The sequence below is a fragment of the Abramis brama genome (assembly GCF_963993115.1).
Source record: "Abramis brama genome assembly, chromosome: 14".
Taxonomy (NCBI): Eukaryota; Metazoa; Chordata; class Actinopteri; order Cypriniformes; family Leuciscidae; genus Abramis; species Abramis brama.
In genome coordinates, this window is record NC_139976.1 from 36,941,923 (window position 1) to 36,967,620 (window position 25,698).

General features: G+C 37.9%; 1 protein-coding gene across 2 annotated transcripts in view; it reads right to left on the bottom strand.

The window, feature by feature from the left end:
* slc39a11 (solute carrier family 39, member 11) overlaps nucleotides 1-25,698 on the bottom strand; it is a 150,812-nt gene that overhangs the window by 29,127 nt on the left and 95,987 nt on the right. For both annotated transcript variants that reach the window (XM_084136058.1, XM_084136057.1), the window contains exon 6: nucleotides 18,021-18,188. In XM_084136058.1, the coding sequence (XP_083992184.1) occupies nucleotides 18,021-18,188 (168 nt within the window). The remainder of the gene's footprint in view (nucleotides 1-18,020; nucleotides 18,189-25,698) is intronic.

Below are 25,698 nucleotides of genomic sequence, written 5' to 3' on the forward strand. Positions count from 1 at the left end.
CCTGTTACGAAGTCTTTTATCCCCAGGCTTTCTTCCACACCGCTAGGGGTGCTGTGGTGTCTAAGTGTGCTCCCTAAGTAAAGGTGGGTTTGTAGAGTAGTAGTGGGAAGTTCGGGTAATTTTACTGACTCCGATCTTTGAATCTCGTTCATCAAAATGAACAAATCTTTTTTCAAGTCATTTCGTTCATTTCAGCAGAATGTATTTAAAATGTTACATGTTAGCCAAATTCCCCAAACACATCAAATGTTGATCGCATTTAGAATAAGTAAAAAATTGCAATGCAAGGAAAAGGCCAAATTATGAGAAAGAGAAATGATTCATTAATTTATCTTGGTCTTCAGGCTATGCAGTCTGTTAGTTTACCTCACCTCCCGATCTAAGCCGTTCGTTCATCCCGTGATCCTCATAAACTGAGCTATGCAGTCTGCAGTACCGGATACAGAATTGATTAGTTCACGTTTCGAGTCTGTCGACTTTGGGTTCGAGTCATTCATTCATCACGTGACAAAAGAACGAAAGACTCGGACCCAAAGACTCGAGAGGTGAACTAATCATTTCTCTTTCCGGTACCGACAGCATAGCCTCTGTGGGACTGACGGGAAGAACGAAAGACTCGGACTCGAACCCAAAGACTCGAGAGGTGAACTAATCATTTCTCTTTCCGGTACCGACAGCATAGCCTCTGTGGGACTGACGGGAAGAACGAAAGACTCGGACTCGAACCCAAAGACTCGAGTGTTGAACTAATCATTTCTGTTTCCAGTACAGAACCCATAGGATGTTGCGCATGCGCGATCAACGCAAAAAGAACGAATCACTCTCTGAGGCAACTCGGTAGTCTCGAGTCATATTAATGATCGACCCATCACTATTGTAGAAGAAGTTAGCAGAACAGCAGCGGTAGAAAGCATGGCTTACCTGCATTTGTCCTGGTTGGGAAATATTCCATTTCAAGCTCAACTTAAAGTAAGGATTTGTTTTCTTTCCTGTTATTTAAAAGTATGCCTTGATGATGATGTTTGTTGCTAAGAAGTTTGATGCAGTTTATTTGTATGTATTTTAGAAGGACTCTTTATCTGTGACTGTAACTCTGCATGTTGCGAACTAAATATGGATTTAAAGCCCAGAGGGATGTAAGCCTGGGGCGTTTGGCTTACTTATGACTTCCTGATTTGGAAGAGTCTGATGCATGAGAACTGTTATCATTTGGAGTGTGAATTCATTGCAAATGGTTGGATTATTCATCAACTTTGGACATTGTTTGATGAACTATACCACCAGATAAGACTTACACACATCAACTTTCACTTTATTGAATTGTGTAACCTAATGGCCAATTCCTGTAAAGAACCACAAAGTTGATTTTCTTTTTCTTGTATTTACTTTTTGGGTGTTGACAATTACATTTGTTTGCATGGGAATATAAAAAATATAGTGTTTATTCACTTGGTGAGCATCTTTCATTCTTAAACAGCTATTGGGCAAACTGAATCCCCCTTTATTGCGTTGTACAACTTTGTTTTGCATTAAAAATACGAGACAGTTATAACACTTCAGGGGAAAACTGCAGGTGAACACATCAACTCATGCTACATCTGCATGTTAACCACAGCAACAACGCTGCTTTAAAATGTGAAATGCATGTGAGACTAAAGCTAAGACGTATTGTGGCACAGTACATGCAGTGTAATCACATCAAGAGATTCATTACAAGTGTCCCCTCAAGCTTCTCAAAGACGGAGATCTACACTCCACCTCCATCCATAAAACATGATCTTCCCTCAGAACATCACTCTTTACAACAGAGAAATGAAGACATCTTATCTCTCTCCGTCTAAATAACACCTATACAAGAGCCGCAAATCTCCTTCACTTGATTTGAAATGCTAGCGTCCTTCATTTAAAAATAAATATTTAGTTATGCTTTTTTTTTTTAGATGCAAAAGTTTGAGCATGAAAAAGTCCTTCCAGCGGGAGTTCTTCTCTATGTCAGTGTTTCTGAACTCCCTGAAACGCCTCCATTGTAGTCTTGAGTTTCTTCCGGGAACGAACACGTCACAATATTCCTCATTTAAATAATTCATACGCAGATTAAAGGGGCGGGGCCTGGTTGAGTTAGTTAGTAGTGTGTTGAAACTGGTGGTTATGGTAAGGGGCGGGACATTTCCCAAACACACTCGAAGCGCTCGACCAATCACAACACACTGCTCCAGCCGACCAATCAGAGCACAGTGTGCTTTTCAGAAGGAGGAGCTTCATAGAGACAGGAACTAAACAGGGGTGCATTTCCCGTACAATGCCGTAACTCGCTGCTTCACTACAATAATACGATGCATCGTTGAAGAAATCAACTACCTAGTCACGACTGTTTCCCGAAACCATACTGTTGCAAATTTGTCGTTCAACCATGTTGGTTAATGATGTCACGCAGGTGGTGGAGTAATAATAACTTATTTTAATGAATCTGTTTGAAATCGAATTAATGCTAGATGTTTTGCTATAAATTACAGACATGACATCTGAGGACTATTTATAATTTTTCTCAGTTATTTTGCTTTATTTCCAGATTCAATCATAGGCTCGTTCTTACGCACTAGAACACATTCGCACACGCGCACTCTTAAAAAACGGTGCTTTAAATCTCTTGACAAACTAAAAGACGTAAATGGCATTTGTATATATTAGACACAGGTTGTACTGAATGTCAGCTTGCTTCTTTTGCTCAAGATAAGGATGTATTGAGTGCACATGTCATGCAAACAAGAAACTCTGCTTCTAACCGCAGGTCGAGAGCTGTCATTCCAACCACACAACTCTGCGATGCTGTTTGCGAATGTTTGTTAGAACGATGGTTTCGGGAAACACAGACCTCAGATCAGGTCTGACAGATTGAGAAGAGAGGAGATGCAACAATGTCAAATGTGTGTGTTTTTTTGAACATTCAAGCATGAAAACCTACTAGTAGAGCCCAAAAACAAACTCAAGACTTTAAAAAAGGACTTAATATGGCCTCTTTAAAGGCAAGATGAATAACTCTAATTTGAAATATCTAATGCTGATTTCAATATTGCAGTGTATTTATCAACATCTGAGGCTGGATGCATGTCTGCAATATTTGTGCTTAATAAAATATGATGGCATATCTCATTCCACAGATCTTGTCCTGCTCTCTGAGATTTGTCAGACAAAAGTGATGCAACACAGTCTTGATGTTTAATTTATTTAAATAAGTGAGTCATGCACATCATTAATGGACAAATTGTGCTTCATTTCTTTGCCTCGGGGTCTCTGGGCTCCTATCACAATAAATTAACCAAAAGAAATATACAAATGTCACAAAAAAGCATAGAGACACTTGTATCTTGATCTGCAGTGCAAAGACTTGTTAAAAGGCATTTTTAACAATTCAGGTTAAGATTTTACACCTTAATGCTTACTCATAATTCTGTAATAATCACTGCCCTCATTAGATGTCATAATGTTTTGTTTTATGACAGTAATTCAACATGGATGATGAAAGTGGTGATGCACATATTTTACATAATCTTTAATTGCATTGAACAGATGTGTAACTCAAAATACTCATTTATATATTATATACTTTTTATATTCCTGATTTATGATTTAAATGGTGATTTATGCCTAGAGTTAAATATTTCATCTTGTTATAGTAGTAATAACATCTTTTTAGGGCTGTGCAATTAATTTGCAAAATGATTATTGCACTCGATTCAATTCCTTTCCTTTCCAGCGGTGCGCTTTCACTCATCAAAAGCCCAAACTTAGCAAGCAAATCAGTAAAATAATGTAAAGTGAATTTTGTAAAAAGGGATGTGCTTGATATTAAAGTTATTAAAGCACGAAAGAGTCTTTATTGACACGGAGAAGCAAAGTGAACTTTGAGCTTCGGGTGTGTGTCTAAATGGTAAAATACATAAAAATATGCTCAAAATGCCGGACTTGGCAAGTATTAATCCAGTCGGTCATGTCTTAAATGAACATAAACAGTTGAGAGAAAATGGACTGTGTATCAGTATATTGGATCCATGCATTCTGTCTTAAAGGGACAGCAGCCTAAATAAACCTGCTGTCTGTGCCATTACTGTCAATCAAACAACAAAATACAAAGAGAAAAATCACCTGACTTAAAGCTGCCGTCGGCAACCCTGGAAGATTGAGTGGACTTAGCCAAAATTTTGAATGTTTACAACTCTCATGTGTGCACCAGATTTTCTGTGAACGCGTCCATCTCTTCAGCATCGATCAACACCATGGAGTACTCATAAAGTAAATGGTTGATAAAGCACAATTACCTGTCGAGAAGAAATGTTGCAAGCTCTGACCTCCTAGCTCTTGAGGTTAACCGAGGAATTAGAATCTTTTCCGCCATCACTCTTCGTTACTGCGCGAACTTCAGGCGTGTGCATGTGATTGTAACGTGCGTGAGGGGGGAGTGGGATCTGTGGCGTGTGCACGACCTGTGATTGACAGTCAGATCTCACACCCCCCTGCGCTGATTGGACCCGATGATCCGGGAGCGGTGGATTTTTGCAAAACAAATAACATGCTCCAGATGGAGTTAGAAGCTCGGGTTTTTTTCTAAAACCACCTTATGTTGTTCTGTCGGATTATAGTGTCAATTTCACTGAATATGATCAAAAAAATGTTGCCGACGGCAGCTTTAATGACTTTTATAGCTTTAAACAGTGAAGACTATTCTGTTTTATTTTACATTAGATTATTCCATTTGTGTAGTAGGCTGTTAGCTGAATACTTATAGACTTGCATGAAAAAAAATAAAGTATTTTTTTCTAATGTATTTGTCCTATTGTTTGTACTTTGCTTCTTTGTTTTTTTATTGTATTACTGACTTTTTTACTTATTACCAATAATTTTGAGGACTTTTTTTTATTACTTTATTAGATTATTACATTAGATAGCCTAGTATTCGTCAAATTGTCTTTTTAGAATTGTAAAAAATTTACCTGGTATCTAAAATATTTTAGATGTCACAACAACCTTATGTCCAGTAACAAAAAAACAAAAAAAACAATTATATTTAAAAAAACAACAAAACAACAATTATATACACTCACCTAAAGGATTATTAGGAACACCATACTAATACTGTGTTTGACCCCCTTTCGCCTTCAGAACTGCCTTAATTCTACGTGGCATTGATTCAACAAGGTGCTGAAAGCATTCTTTAGAAATGTTGGCCCATATTGATAGGATAGCATCTTGCAGTTGATGGAGATTTGTGGGATGCACATCCAGGGCACGAAGCTCCCGTTCCACCACATCCCAAAGATGCTCTATTGGGTTGAGATCTGGTGACTGTGGGGGCCATTTTAGTACAGTGAACTCATTGTCATGTTCAAGAAACCAATTTGAAATGATTCAAGCTTTGTGACATGGTGCATTATCCTGCTGGAAGTAGCCATCAGAGGATGGGTACATGGTGGTCATAAAGGGATGGACACGGTCAGAAACAATGCTCAGGTAGGCCGTGGCATTTAAACGATGCCCAATTGGCACTAAGGGGCCTAAAGTGTGCCAAGAAAACATCCCCCACACCATTACACCACCACCACCAGCCTGCACAGTGGTAACAAGGCATGATGGATCCATGTTCTCATTCTGTTTACGCCAAATTCTGACTCTACCATCTGAATGTCTCAACAGAAATCGAGACTCATCAGACCAGGCAACATTTTTCCAGTCTTCAACTGTCCAATTTTGGTGAGCTTGTGCAAATTGTAGCCTCTTTTTCCTATTTGTAGTGGAGATGAGTGGTACCCGGTGGGGTCTTCTGCTGTTGTAGCCCATCCGCCTCAAGGTTGTGCGTGTTGTGGCTTCACAAATGCTTTGCTGCATACCTCGGTTGTAACGAGTGGTTATTTCAGTCAAAGTTGCTCTTCTATCAGCGTGAATCAGTCGGCCCATTCTCCTCTGACCTCTAGCATCAACAAGGCATTTTCGCCCACAGGACTGCCGCATACTGGATGTTTTTCCCTTTTCACACCATTCTTTGTAAACCCTAGAAATGGTTGTGCGTGAAAATCCCAGTACCTGAGCAGATTGTGAAATACTCAGACCGGCCCGTCTGGCACCAACAACCATGCCACGCTCAAAATTGCTTAAATCACCTTTCTTTCCCATTCTGACATTCAGTTTGGAGTTCAGGAGATTGTCTTGACCAGGACCACACCCCTAAATGCATTGAAGCAACTGCCATGTGATTGGTTGATTAGATAATTACATTAATGAGAAATTGAACAGGTGTTCCTAATAATCCTTTAGGTGAGTGTATATATATCGTTAAATAAATTACTCATTAAAGGTTTTGGTCATATGGCCACTCTCAATCGTGTTAAATAATCGTGAATAAAATATTGACCAAAATAATCGTGATTAAGATTTTTGACGTAATCGAGCAGCCCTATTTAATACTGCAATACAATAAAAAAAACAACTGTCACTATAACCAACTGTCATTGGACAAAAACAAGATTCAATTGATGGACAAGATCAGCATGAGGAATTACAACGTCTCTTTCACACATTGAACACAATAACAAAGTGCCTGGTAATCAAATACACACTTCCAGAGTTGTTATGGATTTCAAGTGTGCATTTGTGTTTAATTGAGTTGTGGGATGCACAGTCATACTAGTGACTTCATTCATGCACTAGAAGATTAGAGAGCACACTTGATTATACACAAGAGACATGACTGACAATAACTGACCAATTTATGACCGTTTCATCTGTGTTCCTCACCGACGACAAACCATTGGGGAACAGAGGAGAGGTCCAGTGCAATTTCACCCATTCCTAAACGAACAATTATAATTTTCTTTTCCTGAGTGTAATCTATACATTTAATCAGGGATGGTTTACTTTCAAAGGACCATCCGCTTGCCTTCAGATTAGGTATTTTATGCTTTGTTCGATGCATTGAACATTCCCAGTAAGATTCCCACAGTGCTAACAAAACCTCCAATCAAATGTAATGATGCTGACCATATTTCACAAGGTTTTTCCATGCGTTCAATTGCACTTTACTTAATGAACTGCAGGCAACATATGAAAATCAGCCCAGTGTTCTCCCAAAGGACACACACACACACACACACACACATCTATGATCTTCATGCTTAAACTAATAATGTCTATGCATGTAGTGAATGCCAATGGATTAATGTATGTTATTAGACAACATCATTCCCACACTGCTCTCTCAGAATACTGTGTGGATATGAAAAGCGCAAGCCTTGTGTCAATGAATCACATGTGTGTGTTTTTTTAGACTTTAGAGACTTTACATGTGAACAAAATTGGGGGAAAAAAATTAAAAGAATTAAAAACTGGCAGTAAGTATTTATCATTTTAAATTTAGACTTCAATTTCAAATAAATGCTGTTCTTTTGAACTTTATATTCATTAAAGAATCCTGAAAAAAAAAAAGAATCACAGTTTCCACAAATCATCATATCGAATGATTTCTGAAGGATCATGTGACACTGAAGACTGGAGTAATGATGCTGAAAATTCAGCTTTGATCACAGGAATAAATCACAGTTTAACATATATTCACATAGGAATTTTAAATTCTAATAATATTTCGCAATATTACAGTTTTTACTGTATTTTGATCAAATAGATGCAGCCTTGGTGAGCAGAAGACTTCTTTTAAACATTACAAAGCCCAAACCCTCGAGTCTGCTGTGATCTTGATGGAATGCAGCAGAAAGAGAACGGAGAGCATTTTGGGAGATGACATTTACTGTATGCATGCATGCATTTAACCTAAGATCTGAATCTTGTCATAATTCTAGTTCAGGATGAAGCATGTGACTGCTGCAGACATTAGCTTGCTTAAAGAATAGATGTGGAATGAAGAAGAGTTAACACGAGTGGATGTAAAAGTGAGCAGAGTGCTTTAGAGCTGAAACACACTCTAGTTGTAACGCACAGAAACATTGAGACTACACTGAACTCCACTTAAATCCACTAAACCTGAAACGGTTAAATGATTCAGAAGACTGTCCAAGATAATTAAACAAAAATACCTTTTTAAATATGACACATGTGGCAGGTTCATGGTTTTATGTTGGTTTAAGGTTTTTTTTTTTTTTTTACCATTTTTATAGAAAAGTTTTAATTTAATGACCCTAAAAATGTCATGTTGTGTAATCAAGTTAAAAAAAAGGGGGAAAAAAGTCAACAAGAAGAACAGGAATGACCCATTTAAGCTAACTATTTATATCTTTCCATAGTGTTTAACTTTGTTTGACAGCCAATATACTGTATGTGAATCCATTATACAATTAATTGTGAAACTATTTGCTTTAAAGTCGGCATGAAGTGGAAGTTGCGCTCATCTTTTCTTCCTTATTAATTGTGATGTATATCCGAGTGAAATGCATCCGAGTGAAACGCTTCTGGAACAAGAACAATTGTGGGCGGGGCTTGATTGTGTCCGTGGGGAATTGATTGGATGGTTGTGGTTTGCTATCGGTGGATCTCATGTGAGTGACAGGATGCCCCGCCCACATCATCAGAGACGAGAAGAGATGCTGCAAGAGGAACTTATTCTGATTCAAGATTACCAGGAACAATAATAATGTGCACGTAAAAAAACAGGAGATATTATGGTGACTTTAAGCATTGGTAAACCCTGAAATGTGCCATCATAAGTAGTCTAGTTCTTCTCAGACACATTCTCCACATATGACTGTTTCGCAGGATTGCAGCTGCTCTCCGTTCCACTCGCCACTCTCACCGAAAATGACTTGTGACGTTAGTGTGAAACTTTTTCCCTGCGCTTGACTTCAGCTGCTATCAGTCTGCACAGAGTCAGGATAAGCGGCCAGCCCTCGAGGGGCAAACGTGTCTTTACCTGCTACACTCCAATGAGAGTGGGCGATATGACCAAATTCTTATTTCATGATGACTAATTTTATTTCAAAATAAAGATATATATCACGATATAGTTATTTTATCTCATTTCTGTAAAAAAAAAGAAGCAAATGGGACAAATAGGACAAATGGAATATAACAAAAATATGAATTAAACAATTACGTTTTTCAGGTACAATAGGTTTATTTAACATGTAGTTAGAATTAGCACAGACATTTAATGAATAAAATGATGCATAGTCTTCACTGTCTTAATTAAATATAAATTCATATTCAGTCAAGAGCAGAAAGTAATTTTGTCTTGTTTGCTTCACATTAATGGCACAGAGCAGCAGGTTTATTAGGCTGCTGTCACTTTAAGACCAAACACACGGATCCATTTCACTGATACATATCCGGATTACACCCAACTCTTTACTTTCACTTAAGATATAACCGGCTGTTTACATGAATACTCCACATGATGGGCATTTTGACATAATTGCAACCATTCAACCATTCACAATAAGACGTGAAAGAGAACAGAATCCGCGATCGCATGCTGAGAGACGTGGCTTACACTTTTTAACGAGTTCCTTTTCAGGATATATTGCGCTTGTAACTATTTTTTATATTGCGCTTATATCTCTTTTTAACATCAAGCATGTCCCGCTCTTTATATTCTCATTTATGCATTTCATGACTCTGAAGTATCAAAAGTGCTATATTTACACAATGCAATTTACACGATAAAGCAAAATCTCTAACGATAGACATTTTATGCTTCGGTCACGATATATATCGTCATACCGCCCAGCCCTAACTCCAAGAAAATGATTTTTGTTTTATTGTAAAAGCTGTTAAAATGCTGTTGGTTACATTTAAAAGCATTTTTAAAGGATTAGTTCACCTCAAAATGAAAATTTCCTGAAAATTTACTCAACCCAATGCCATCCAAGATGTTCATATCTTTCTTTCTTCAGTGGAAAAGAAATGGAGGGAAATTGAGGAAAACATTTCAGGATTTTTCTCCACACAATGGACTTCAATGGCAACCAAGATGTTGAAGTCCAAATCAATGCCGTTTCAAAGGGCTCTGCACGATCCCAGCTGAGGATGGGGTCTTATCTAGCGAAACGATCAGTCATTTTCAAAAAAAAAAATATATATATATATATATATATATACAGTGAGGAAAATAAGTAGGAATAAGACAGGAATAAGATACAAATAAATAGTTAAAAAATCATACATTGTGATTTCTGGATTTTTTTTTTTAGATTATGTCTCTCACAGTGGACATGCACCTACGATGACAATTTCAGACCCCTCCATGATTTCCAAGTGGGAGAACTTGCAAAATAGCAGGGTGTTCAAATACTTATTTTCCTCACTGTATATATAAGGTCACGAAAAATAAATAAATAAATAAATAATAATAAATTAAAACAAAGATGTCGGACGATTTTGAAGTTGAAGGAGAAAATGAGATGGAATTTTTTGCCCTTCCCTACCTTTTTGAACCGAGTACACAGATGGATGACGTGACGCGTGACCTTTCCAACGTGATCACGTAATGCCTCGCAGACCAGCACAGGACGAACAACTGTGGTTAAAACTGTGGTTAAAAAGTATATACAATTTATTTATTTTTTTGAAAATGACCGATCGTTTCGCTAGATAAGACCCCATCCTCAGCTGGGATCGTGCAGAGCCCTTTGAAGCACTTCAGAGCCCTTTGAAACGGCATTGATTTGGACTTCAACAATTTGGTTACCGTTGAAGTCCATTGTGTGGAGAAAAATCCTGAAATGTTTTCCTCAAAAAACTTAATTTCTTTTCCACTGAAGAAAGAAAGATATGAACATCTTGGATGGCATTGGGGTGAGTAAATTATCAGGAAATTTTCATTTTGAGGTGAACTAATCCTTTAAGCTAATTAGATATTTAAAAAAAAATCACTCAAGACTGAACTAGTCTGATCTCGTGTGAATGGAGTCTGTACGGTAAGTGGTTCAGGATGAATTAATTGCACATTTTTACAGAACGTACTGTATGAGGAACATCAACAGAGCGCTGCACTGCAGACACTGTAATTACGTCCTGAGAGAAGTAGCTTTAGCGGATGACAGAGGTTACGGCAGGTCTTCGATGAAGACAAAACACACTCATCAGACGCTTACCAGTGTGTGTTCTGCTGTCTTCAGTCCAGTGACATTTAGCAATTTAGTTCTGCAGACATTTGACCTCTACACTGTGAATAAAAGTCTGCAGATGTTTTAACACAGTCTTCTCCATTGTAGCAATGGTAATAAAAGGCTCAAGTTAATGGTAGCCTATAACTAGGACATCAAAATACAAAAAAAAAGCCTGTATTTAAGATTTAATTGCACATTCAATTCCCATCCATTTGGAAATGGATGGAATGGATAAACTAGATATGATGGATTTTGATTGGTAACACTTTACAATACGGTTCCATTAGTTCATGTTGATACATTAGCCAACTTTAACTAACAATGAGCAATACATTTGTTACGGGATTTATTAATCTTTGTTTTTGTTGGTTAATAATTATACAAACATTTCATTGTTAGTTCATGTTAGTTCAGGTCCATTAAATAATAATAAGAAATATCTTTTGATGAAGACAACGACGACCAACAAAGACTGAAAAGCAGGGGAATAAATAAACAGAGGAGATAACAAGAGACAGGTGGAGATGATTAAGCGTCATAGAAACAAACAATGGTAGCCATGGCAACAATCAAGCATAATTATGGGAACAAACAATGCAGCAATGGAAACAAAAGAAAACGGGAACAAATGACAGGAGATGAAACACTGAAACAAGGAGACCAGGAAATGCACTTCAAAATAAAAGTCCCACAACACAAAACCGGGAAAACAAGACAGACCGAACCTTTTCAGGGTGTCTCGGTCCACTTCTAAACAAACTCTGGTGCGGTTCGACTGAAATATGAAGGCAACACGGACCAAAGACATCTAAACGAACCAAAAACAGGACGTTATGTCACAAGATGCGACCCTAAAAAGGACAGAATCGCGATAGTCGAGATGTTGCCCATTATAGTTCAGTTCTTGTGTCAGAACCGCGTCTCCTTGCAGCAGATCTGCGTTTGTGTGTAACGGAGGAATTACTGGTGCCGTTTTGACTCTTTTACACATTTCATAAGCTCTGTGCTTATGTGATTTGTGATTCTCAACTGGTAAAAACACCATGTACAAACATGCAATGAGAGGTTTGGTAAGTTTCGCACTTATTGAAGCCATTTGTTTTGTATCTTTAGGTTCGGTGTTAAAAATGAAAACTAAGCAAACCAGGACTAAATGTATTATTTAGAGCAAAATAACCAAAAGAACCAAACTACAAGTATGAACACAACCTAAGTTTATTAGTTGATGTTAAAATGGATGGAAATTTTCTATGCAATTCAAACACATAAATCTTAAATGCAGGTGAGATGATGCTTCATCCAAGCGTTTTAACCTGTCTCACACAGCAGGTCCAAAGTGCAGCAGAAGCACAGACTTACTGTTCAAAGTGGCACATTTCTCTTTGCTTCAGTAGAAAAACAGACCTCTGGGAGAGAAAGCAAGGATGGAAGAAACAGCGAGACTCCGCAAAGCCTGCTGGGTTTGACCGCTGTTTAAGAACCAGCAAATAAACCTAATGAAACCACCGGAGGAATCATGCAAGCAAAGCCTGTGCCATCAGAGAGCAGAAACACTCAACTCAACCTTATCAAACATCCAGACTCCAGCAAAAACAGTAAATCCACATGTGTTGTTATATTCCCTCAAAGTGCACTCTCAGAGCTTCATTAACATGTCAGTAAAACCTTGTGGCTTTACAAACAAGATCTGAGGTTAGAAGAGCTCGGACATCCAGAACCTCCAAACGTCTCTTTCTGATCCTAATAGCACATCCCAGGATCCTTCAAGGACAGATTCCTCTTTTTTATTCTCTTTGGAGTGCTTTCTATCTTTGATGTGACAAAGCAGATGATGAAAGCTCCTGCTAATAAGGAAGTAGTGAGCAGCTCATGTGCTGTTTTCACACACGCTGCAAAGCTGACAAGACATGAACACTGAACACTTTATTGGAGAAAGTGATGGGTGGTCAACTCTGCTTCAGTCGCGGTCGACGGGTCGTAATGATGATGTTCCTCAAGGAATAGTTTCAAAGTCTAAGGAAGCGCTGAATGAATCTGGCTCTCAACTGAAAGTAAAGTGAAGTAAAACACTAGGAGGGCCGCAAGATAACTTCAACTTATTTAAATGCAGTTATTAAAGTATTATATGTGTTTTATGTTGTGCGTCATATTTAAAGCATCAGGCTTTTATGGCTTATATAATAAGAATATGGAGGAAAAAAACAGCTCAAACTGAGCAAAAATATGTAATTTGCTGCAGATGCTGCTATTTATATGGACAAAAAGTGATGAAATTCAGATGCTTGTAATGTAATATAAATATAAATATCTGCCAATAATATGTCTTAGTAAGTTGATATTTAAATGCTTATTTCATAATAAAAGCTTTAAAACATATAATGCAATGCAATACAATGATGATTGAGAGATTATGATTGATTGAGGATGATGATAATATTTGATTCTCTTAATTAAAAAAAAAATGAAAGGATAATCAAGTAAACAAAAAATGGATGCTTTTTACATTTGCCTATTTTTATTTTGCCTGTATAGCCACAGTGACTGGTGTAGGATTTACGTTTGTATGTACTTTCCTTTGTAGTCTCTTGAACACCTGTCCTAGATGCTGAATGAAAATGCACAGGCAATTCCAGACAGAATCATCTTTCACAGAAGAAAATTGCAATAAATTGCATTAAAGCACTTTAAAACCGTGGACTACAATGAAAACTGTCCACTGACAACAGAGAGAACGCATTTAAACTGGTGTTCACTGATGGTTCATTTACTGACTTTGCTAAGACTAATACTTCCTGCAATTTTGAGGCTGCACACTGTGGAAAAAAAACATCTAGAATGAGTCAAGCTGCCTTTCCAATGGCTTTTAAAATGCATGAAATCCTAATGATGCCGTGGGACGCCAGCATGGATATTCATAGGGGGTTATGGGCTTTTGTAGAAGTGAACAGATCAACTGAGGTTTTAGACTTTTAGGTTTATAGGTCAAGTCTCTATACTAATGTAAGTGTGGACAATAAAAAAAAAAGAAAAATAAAGTGCAGGCCATTACATTTTAACCTTTCAAAAAGCTCTAATGCACTGCTAATGTAACTCAAGAGAACTAACCATGCTTTTGACACCTTTTTGGGGGAATTTTCTGAAGTTACGGTGCCAAATGAAGGGACGTAAAGGTACAAAACCATACAATGGATTTGTGCTTCTATCACACTGACCTTATCAAATCGGCCAACAGCACTTTAGATCATCAGAGAGCGGAGGGGAAAAGGTCAACTCATCATCATGTCATGAGAGGAACCGAATACAACGGCACAGAGACACCGAGCTGATCTGTGCTGTAACCGAGACCGCTCGCCCTCAATGACAGACCCGGATAGACAAGGCTGTGAATAGTAAAAAGGTGAAAATGAGCCACGGTAATGAGGAGAAAGCAGCATAACATGTCGTGACAGGTGACACTTTCTGAACCTCAGCTTGCAGACGCCAGGGTTCGGCAAAAATCAATTATCATTATTTATTTTTTCTGTTCAGTTCATTCATTTGAATTGAATTTCTGTATATTCCATTCAAATTCATGATATAGTATATAATATAAATTGTAAAAGTGTATATAAGACAAAACAATTATGTAAAATTATTAGATATTTATTTTTAAATATTAATAATGAATATACCGCTCAAAAGTTTGGGTTTGGTACGATTTTTTTTATGTTTTTGAAAAAAAATATCTTCTGCTTAACAAGGCTGTATTAATTTGATTAAAAAATCAGTAAGTAAAATCAGGAATATTGTGTAATATTATTATAATTTGGAATAACTGAAATTGTAAAATGTAATTTACTCCTTTGATCAAAGCAGCATCATTACTCCAGTCTTCAGTGTCACATGATCCTTCAGAAATCACATAGTGTAACAGCGCAGCGCTTCTGGGCTGTACGTCAGAACGTAGGTTCCCTATTGGCCGACGCTGGTCATGTGTGTGATGCTGGCCAATAGTGAGCCTCCGTTCTGACGTACAGCCCAGAAGCGCTGCGCTGTTACACTATGTGAACTCACTCAGAGAAACACAGAAGAACATGAAGAGTTGAATAAAGTCGTTATTTTAGTTGTTTTTGCGCACAAAAAGTATTCTCGTCACTTGATAAACTTAAGGTTGAGCCACTGTAGTCACTTGGACTATTTTAACGATGTCTTTACTAACTTTCTGGTCCGGCAAATTTCAATTACCTAGAAGCCTATGGAGGAGTGAGACAGCTCTCAGATTTCATCAAAAATATCTTAATTTGTGATCCGAAGATGAACAAAAGTCTTACGGGGTTGGAACAACATGAGGGTGAGTAATTACTGACAGAACTTTCATTTCTGGGTGAACTAACCCCATACCTTCCTCTTAACCACGGCGCTCTATTGATCTCGTCTCATTCTGATGATTCATTCTGAAAAATGCTTGTCCATTTATTGAAGAGTCTGCTGGAAACCTCAACAAATCTAATTCAGGCTGAAAATAACAAGCAATGAGTCACTGTGTAATTTAGTGAGGAAAACATCTGATGTCTTTCACATATTGACTCAAAACGCACTCTTGAATTCACAGCTGGGGGTATTCCTGAGGCCGTCCATCGGCAGTCAAGACTTCTGAGAGAATGTGCCTGATTTTAGGAGTTTTAGATGGGACATTGAGGACAGCTGGGGTCACAGTATGAACACACACGCACACACACACACACACACACACACAGACTGCCGTCAGAGCTCATACCTGTCATCTATATTCACCTCACTCACGCTGCTCGTCGCTCAGGAACGAAGAAAGAGATCAGCGCTGGAATGATTAACAAACAGATCCGAGGGACGCCCGGCCGACTGAGATGTGATCAAGTGCTGCCGAAAGCGCTTGTGATAAAGAGGAAAATAAAGGCAGCATGGTACAAATGTAAAGGAGAAAGAGTAGATGAAAAGCGCTGGAGGCAAGAGACTTTTAAAGCGTCATAAAACCAGCACAGTTTGAGCAGAGAGAGGGAAACGAGAAACAATCACTTTCCATTTCTGAATGCAGATTCATTTTGATACGACCAATATTAAAGTTAGCATGAAATCAAAACTGATCATTCTTATTGTTTTTATTTAAAGGGGACATATTATACCCCTTTTTACAAGATGTTAAATAAGTCTCTGATGCCCCCAGTGTGTGTATGTGAAGTTTTAGCACAAAATACCACACAGATCATTTTTATAGCATGTTAAAATTGCCACTTTTTGGGGGTGAGCAAAAACATGTGTGTCCCTTTAAATGCAAATGAGCTGCTGCTCCCCGCCCCCTTTCAAGAAGAGGGCGGAGCTACAAGAGTTCATACCAGCAACAAAACAGGGCAATCTCACGCACTGAAAATGTCAGAAACTGTCAGTAATGGTGTTCAGATCGAACCCGAGTCGGACAATTATGCCCACAGAGTCAGAGAATGTACGCTGTATAGAGATAGAACAGGTGTAGTTTAGTTTAATTACGGTTACAAGTTATGTTGTCACCTTGCTTTTATCCACTATTAGTACAAGCCTGTTGTAGCGGACCCCATCCGAATGATGGACAAAACTTTACTGATGAGTTTTATGAAGTTTATTGTACATCACACAAAAGATGAAGCGTCCGTTTCACACTGTAAGAGCTGAATAAACACAGTATAAGAAGTGCACATTAAAGTCTTATCCATAAACTCTCTCTCTCCCTTGCTTTATCATCAACATACACAGCGAATTACACAAAACACTCGATACAACTCACAGTAAACAAATATATACACACCTTATGCCTTTTCGGGGGTGCTTAATAAACTGGTAAACTTTATATCCGTAAAACAACTCAGATGAACTGTATAAAGCGCATGCTCTCCCTTTCATTACTGTCGTGACCAGTATCGCTCCGGAGTTTGCAATCTCAATAGCAATCATGCATTATCAAACATTAAATGTTAATTTTTGTCGCTCTGTCAGCATTGCGAGGAAACACCTGTATTTTTGCGCCGTGCAACGGAACATAAGCTGCTCATGTTTCAATATGGTATTAAATCACAGTTTGAAGCGCCTCTCGTAGGAAAAGGTCACATGCAGATATGAATAATTATAAGACAGTGGCTTCTCATAGGATTAGGCCACAGAGGCTCATGAATAACTGCGAGTCCCTGTTGACTTCAAACCCGGAAGAAAAGCGGCACACAAAAAAACCTAAATAAACTCATTCCTCTTGAAATAACTAATGATGGATTGTATATCTTCAATCATTACAAAGAGACATAACTTATGATTCGGCAAACACTTCACAATGAGGTTCATTAGTTAACATGAACTAAGAATGAACTGCACTTCTTCAGCATTTATTAATCTTAGTTCATATTAATTTCAATATTTACTAATGCGTTATTAAAATCATAAGTTGTATTTGTTAACATTAGTTAATGCACTGTGAACTAACATGAACAAACAATGAACAGCTGGATTTTTATTAACCAACATTAACAGAGATAATAAATACTGTAACAAATGTAGGTAACACTTTATTTTACAGTGTCCTTGATACATATGTTACATGTACTTACCATAGTAATAACAGTAAATTATTCATAATTACATGCAACTAACCTTCAACCAAACCCTAATCCTAACCTAACCCTATAGTAAGTACATGTTGTTAATTAATATTACTCAGTACTTAAATATATAATTACACTGTAACAATGACACCTTAAAATAAAGTGTAACCCAAATGTATTCCTCATTGTTAGTTCATGTTAGTTAATACATTAAATTATGAACCTTATTGTAAAGTGTTACCAATGATTCTTTACTGCTTTAAAAAATGTTATATAGAAAGGGACATGTGGACTTGAGTAATAATGTAAAGTTATGATGAGAGGAAAGGCTCACCGGGAATGTTGTGAATGGTGATGGCCAGGATCAGAAGAACGACTCGCCGCCAGCTGCTTCCTGATTGGCTCGTCGGATCCTGTGGTTTCGTGCTCACTTCCTGTTCCTCTGTATGGCCGGTGTTGGGACCCCGACGTCTCTGGTACACGTCTCCATTCTCCACTTTATCTGAAAGAGAAACAGAAAAGGCACGTCAAATATCTTCTCAAATTGCATTTTTAGGAGAACAAACAGTTCCAAGGTGCAAATTATCCACTGAAAGGATCAATATAACAACAATTTATTAGTCAGTGTTGCAAAATCACATAAATCAGGGGTAATATTAATTTCAACATTTACTAATACGTTATTAAAATCAAAGGTTGTATTTGTTAACATTAGTTAATGCACTGTGAACTAACATGAACAAACAATGAACAGCTGTATTTTTATTAACTAACATTAACAATGATTAATAAATACTGTAACAAATGTATTGATCATTGTTAGTTTATGTTAGTTAATAGTACAACAGGTACACCTCTCCATTTTCCACTTTATCTAAAAGAGAAACAGACAAGTCAAATTATCCACTGAAAGGATATATAACAATACAATATATATAAGTATACAATATAACAACAATTCATAAGTCAGTGTTGCAGAATCACATAAATCAGGGTTTTAAATGTATTTAGACCTTGTTAACGGGGTTGTAAAAACCAGAAAACCAAAAGACAATAAAACAGCATATACAGTTTGAGGTTGATGATTAATATTTTCTATAACACTTCCTTTCACTGACCGTTTGCTGAAGTCAAGTCACCTGTATTTATGTGAAATCAAAGCAGATTCACTGTAATAAACAGGAAAATAACAGCTGCATTAATGTTGTAATTTTCTTCAATTATAAAACGAAATAAATGTCAGCTGTAAAGCAGCTCTACAGAAGACCACAGTGCTGTTATAGTTCAGTGTTGATTCAGTTTATTTCAATAACGGTGTCAATGTTGCAAAGTACTTCAGTTATGAAACAGGAAAAAACTAATATTAAAACTTCAAGGGTCATGAGCCCAACTAAAGCAAACACTGATCTCTATCATGGTGACAAAAATTTTTTGCTCTTTATTTAAATTAGCATATTTTACTTTAATTTTATGGTTTTTGTTTGGACCCTTTTTTTTAAAGATTTTTTTTTTACAATGAAGGTATTTGATTGTAATAATTCAGGAAATACTTGTGAAATAACAGTGTTTTTTTCAGTATATTTAAATTAGAATATTTTACTTTAATTTTAGGGTTTTGTTTTTTTATGATTTTTTATTTTGTTTTATTTTTATTATTTGTAATTTTACAGAGTTTTGAGTACAATTTACAATGAAAAAAAAATTCATTATTATAATTTAATTATTATTTTCTGTAAAATTAGGATTTTTTTTAACAGTGGCAGATCTACAGAAGAACCGAAAAGAAAGGACCTGTTTTACCTTGTACATGAAAAATGGCAATGAATTTATCAAACCAAACACAAAGTGAAATATAAACTATTAACCAATCAGTTGTTCAGTCACAGATTGTGCACGTCAGAAAATTACTCTTTTCAATGCATCCAATAAATCAATCATGTCTCTTTACTGTAGTCAAATCATTTTCCCACAATCGATATGAACACGCTGCTAATAATCAGCAGCAGATTGAAACAGAACGACCGACTCTTTTCAAAGCTGATCTGAGCTTTTATCTCCTCAAGGACCCTCAAATCTCACACTGGATTTATCCTTGATTTTATCCTTTTTTAAAACGGCAATCGTCAAATCATTTCTTTGGATATAAAAAATGATATCCAGAGTGCATCTGAAACTCATGCCACCAATTACCCGTCACTTTAGAGCATAATTATGTATAGTTACAATTTCTCTCAACCACACATGGAAGAATATAATGAATGCAGATTACTTGGGCTTAAAGGTCATAAGGAGCACATCCGTCATGCGTGATCGGAGCGTATACAGTTTTTGGTCCGGAAAGACGGAAGGAGTTTTTAGATGAGGGCTGAGCTGAGTTCACATGTGGAATATAAAATATAATTTCAGTTAGGAGACTGACGGATCGCTTATGAATAAATCATGAGTGATGGACAACGTGTGGCGGCCGATGCTTCATGAATGGTATCACTGTCACACCACGGGAAACCTGATTTCACCAAGTGCAACATGTTCATGGATCAACATCTTTGTTAATACCGGCGTATCATTCCGATCAACGGATTTGAGGGACAAGTTTACAGTTTAAGGCAAGGCAAGGCAAGGCAAGTTTATTTATATAGCACATTTCATACACAATGGCAATTCAAAGTGCTTTACATAGAAGAAATTAAAGTAATAAAAAGAAATAAGAATAATTAAAACAGTTTAGAAAATAAAATAAAATACAGTACAGTACGAACAGTCGGACGAACAGCGGCACAGTGCTCATTCATTAAATGCACAGCTAAACAGAAGTGTTTTGAGTCTGGATGTGAATGTGACTGTAGGAGCACGTCTGATCTCCTCTGGAAGCTGGTCCAGCATAATAGCTAAAGCAGATTCACCATGTTTAGAGTGAACCCTTGGTATTTCTAGCTGATATGATCCTAATGATCTGAGTGATCTGTTGGGTTTATATTCAGTGAGTATATCTGCAATGTATTGAGGTCCTAGGCCATTGAATGATTTATATACCAGTAATAATACTTTAAAATCAATCCTAAATGTAACTGGGAGCCAGTGTAAAGACCTGAGGACTGGTGTGATGTGTTCATATGTTCTGGTTCTGCTCAGAATCCTGGCGGCAGCGTTCTGTATGAGCTGCAACTGTCTTATGGTCTTTTTGGGAAGGCCAGTGAGGAGTCCATTACAGTAATCCACCCTGCTGGTGATGAAAGCATGCACAAGTTTCTCTAAGTCTTGTCTGGAGACAAAGCATCTAATTCTTGCAATATTTTTCAGATGATAGTATGCTGATTTAGTTATTGCTTTGACATGACTACTGAAACTAAGGTCTGACTCTAGTGTCACACCAAGATTATACTAGACTGCAACCTGTCTTTTGAAAATCATATTTCATATGTTACAAGAACAGCCTTTTTCCACCTTAGAAACATTGCTAAGCTACGTAATATGCTATCAGTTTCTGATGCAGAAAAGTTAGTTCATGCATTCATGACCTCGAGACTAGATTACTGTAATGCTTTATTAGCCGGTTGTTCTGCATCCTCAATAAACAAGCTACAGTTAGTCCAAAATGCAGCCGCTAGAGTTCTTACTAGATCAAGAAAATATGATCATATAACACCAATTTTATCATCACTACATTGGTTACCTATAAAGTTCCGTATTAATTATAAGGTATTGCTACTGACTTATAAAGCCCTAAACGGCTTAGCTCCAGTCTATTTAACGGATCTTCTATCGCCCTATAATCCATCGCGCTCTTTAAGATCAATAAATTCGAGGCTTTTGGTCATACCTAGGATATCCAGATCAACCAAAGGAGGGAGAGCATTTTCACATTTGGCTCCGAAACTCTGGAATAGTCTTCCTGATACTGTTCGTTGCTCGGACTCACTCTCCCAGTTTAAAACTAGATTAAAGACGCATCTCTTCAGCCAGGCATTCATATAATACTTTTAATCTTACAGTTAAATCCAACCTCTAGTTCATAAACGCCAGAGGAGAACTGGCCCCCGACTGAGCCTGGGTTCTCCCAAGGTTTTTTTTTTTCTCCATTAGGTCACCTGATGTTTTTCGGTTCCTTGCCACTGTTGCCTTTGGCTTGCTCAGTTGGGGATATTTGGGATATTTAATTTAATTAATCAATCAACAATACTATTGATCAGCATTACCAAATGTGGACATTTTCCACTAGAAACAAGCATTGATGTATTATTTTAATTTAATACTGTGAAGCTGCTTTGATACAATCTGTATTGTGAAAAGCGCTATATAAATAAACTTGACTTGACTTGATTCCTGACTTGATGTTTAGTTGTTTGACCCCTAGAGTGAAGGTATGCGTTCACCTTGAGAACTTCATCTTTGTTTCCAAACGCAATGACTTCAGTTTTGTCTTTGTTTAACTGAAGAAAGTTTTGACACATCCAACTGTTGACTTCATCGATGCATTGGCACAGGGAGTCAATGGGGCTGTAATCGTTAGGCGATAGGGCTAAGTAGAGCTGTGTGTCGTCTGCATAGCTGTGGTAAGCAATTTGGTTCTTTCTCATTATTTGGCTCATTGGGAGCATATACAGGTTGAACAGGAGTGGCGCAAGAATCGAGCCTTGAGGGACTCCGCATGTCATGGATGTCCACTCAGACTTATGGTCTCCTATACTCACATAATAACCTCTCCCATCTAAGTATGACCTGAACCATTTTAGGACTATCCCAGAAAGCCCCACCCAGTTTTCCAGCCTGTCAAGAAGTATGTTATGATCGACAGTGTCAAATGCAGCACTGAGGTCGAGTAGTACAAGCACTGATAATTTGCCTGAATCAGTATTTAAGCGAATATCGTTTATTATCTTTATGAGCGCTGTCTCTGTGCTGTGGTGCGGTCGGACACCAGATTGAAAATCGTCAAAGTATCCATTCGAGCTTAAGAATTTGTTCAGCTGATTGAAGACAACTTTTTCAATGATCTTGCCTATGAAAGGAAGATTTGAGATCGGTCTATAGTTGCTTAATATGGTCTTATCCAGATTGCTCTTTTTCAGGAGGGGCTTGACAACTGCAGTTTTCAGGGAGTTTGGAAAACTCCCAGAGAGAAGTGAGGCATTTACCACTTCTAGAAGATCTGCTTCTAAACTGTTTAACACACTTTAACACAAAAAAGATGTGGGAAGTGTGTCAAGAGCGCAGGTTGATGTTTTAAGGTGCTGTACGGTTTCTTCCAAAATTTTGCCATCAATTTCTTTGAAATCAGACATAGTAACTACTTTCTCAGGTGGTCTGATCTGTCTGACCTCAGTGCAACTCAAGGATGTGCTGATCACCTTTCTGATATTATTGATTTTCTCAGAGAAGAAAGAAGCAAACTCACTGCACTTGTTGTCTGAGAGCATTTCACTGGGAATCTGGCTTGGGGGGTTTGTCAGTCTCTCTACAGTAGCAAAAAGAGTGCGCGTGTTGTTTAAATTACTGTTTATAATATTTGAGAAGAAAGTCTGTCTAGCTTTGCCTAGTTCCATATTGAAAGCATGAAGGCTGTCTTTGTAGATGTTATAATGGACTACAAGTTTTGTCTTCTGCCACATGCGCTCTGCTTTTCTGCATTGTCTTCTCATATTTTGCACTGCTGTTGAGTTTCTCCAAGGTGCTTTTTGTCTGCCACTCTTCTTCCTGACTTTCACAGGAGCAATATCATCAATTACACTTTTAACTTTTGAGTTAAAATAATCAAGGAGAAAATCAACAGAGTCTGCAGATATGCTTGGTGTTAAGGATATAGCCTTCATAAATAGTACGCTAGTGATAAGTAAATCTAGAGTGTGTCCACGATTGTGTGTGGGTCCATGTACATGCTGAGTCAGATCAAAAGTTTTTAAAACAGTTTTGATTTCTTTTGCCATATTGGTTTCTGCATTATCTATGTGAATGTTAAAATCTCCAGCAATGGCAAAACAGTCAACCTCTGAGGTATTTGTTGATAACAGTTCTATAAAGTCCTCAGCAAAGGCTGGAGAGTATTTTGGAGGCCTGTAAATAATGATGAGTAAAATGCGTGGAGCACCTTTTAACACAATATCTAGGTTCCCAGCAGCAATCTTAGTTTGACGTGTAATAGGCAGTTTATGTCAAGTTTAGGCTTACGACCAGGCCTAGGTGCTTCTACATCAGTGTTATCCACCATCATTTCACTCTGATTTTAGGGATAACTTATGGGTAGGGTTAGGTTTAGGGGTAGGGATATGGTTAGGACTAAATTTTCAGACAGTAGTGTTGTTCCAGGATCAACAAAATATGTTGATCCAGGAACATTTCTGGATCTAAAGGTCCATGTTCAGGTGCAAAACTGTTGTATAGCCATAAAATGTGCGTTTCATGAAAATTAATTGAGAAAATAGAGATGGATGGATGGATGGATGGATGGGGTTAGGTTGATGGATGGATGGATGGATGGGGTTAGGTGGATGGATGGATGGATGGATGGGGTTAGGTGGGTGGATGGGTGGATGGATGGATGGATGGATGGATGGGGTTAGGTGGGTGAATGGGTGGATGGATGGATGGATGGATGGATGGATGGATGGAAGGATGGATGGATGGGGTTAGGTGGGTGGATGGATGGATGGATGGATGGGGTTAGGTGGGTGGATGGATGGATGGATGGATGGATGGGGTGGGTGGATGGATGGGATGGATGGATGGGGTTAGGTGGATGGATGGATGGATGGATGGATGGATGGATGGATGGATGGATGGGTGGATGGGGTTGGGTGGATGGATGGGATGGATGGATGGATGGGGTTAGGTGGGTGGATGGATGGATGGATGGATGGGGTGGGTGGATGGGGATGGATGGATGGATGGGGTTGGGTGGATGGATGGGATGGATGGATGGATGGATGGGGTTAGGTGGGTGGATGGATGGATGGATGGATGGATGGGGTGGGTGGATGGGGATGGATGGATGGATGGATGGGGTTAGGTGGATGGATGGATGGATGGATGGATGGATGGGGTTGGGTGGATGGATGGGATGGATGGATGGATGGATGGATGTGAATGTAATTTATTTCATAATTCAGCTGGAGTGTAAATCATCCCACCATTTTCAATGATTTGTTGTAAAGTCTCAGGTTGGCCAACACAATATCTCTAAAAAATAATTAAATTTAAAAAATCCTAAATAGTCAAAAGAATCTGTCCAAGGAAGCTGCTTTTTGCATTATATAATGGGTAGATGCTGAGATGTTGCAATGAAATTCCAGATTGTTAGATTTGAGATGTTTGGCCATGAAAACCTTCCCACAGTGATGCTAGGCTGATGTTGTGGGTGCTTGAGTTGCAATGCAGTTGTTGAATTGTTCTCAGTGGTTTCTTGCCAAAAAATATCAAACAAGTGCATCTGCAAATCTCTATGACACCCTGGACCCTAGATATGAGACTGCACTTTCCTTGTTTTATCGTCTGACAGGCAAAAAAATGCTTAGAAAAGTAATAGCACACCCCTTCACAAGCCATGCAAATTGAGATATCATTCATGTTCGCAGCTCGCCTTACCAAGCAACACTAATAATTACTTATTTTATGGATTGTACAAAGCAGAATTGCACTCTCTGTCAGTAACAAACACCAAACCCAATAAACACACACAGCTCCAGCGTCACACACTCAGTCTCTGAGGAATTCTCCAGCTTCAACATAGCATTTAAACATCATAAAAATGTCACATATAAACCAAAAAAATATGAAAAAATATCTTCAACTCAAACATATTATTATTTAAAGTTCAGGACCACATGCCAGAGAACAGCAGGCTACTATTTGTGCCGCTCAAACTCTCTCCACGGGCGTCCAGTTCTTCTGTTGATTACTGCTTGTTTGCTGGTTTTCTTGACATTATGCAAATTTCTGTTCAAGCAGATCCATCCCATATCGCTTATGTATTTGCATATGCTTCGTTTGGCACCGGGAGGCTCAAATCTGTCTTCAGC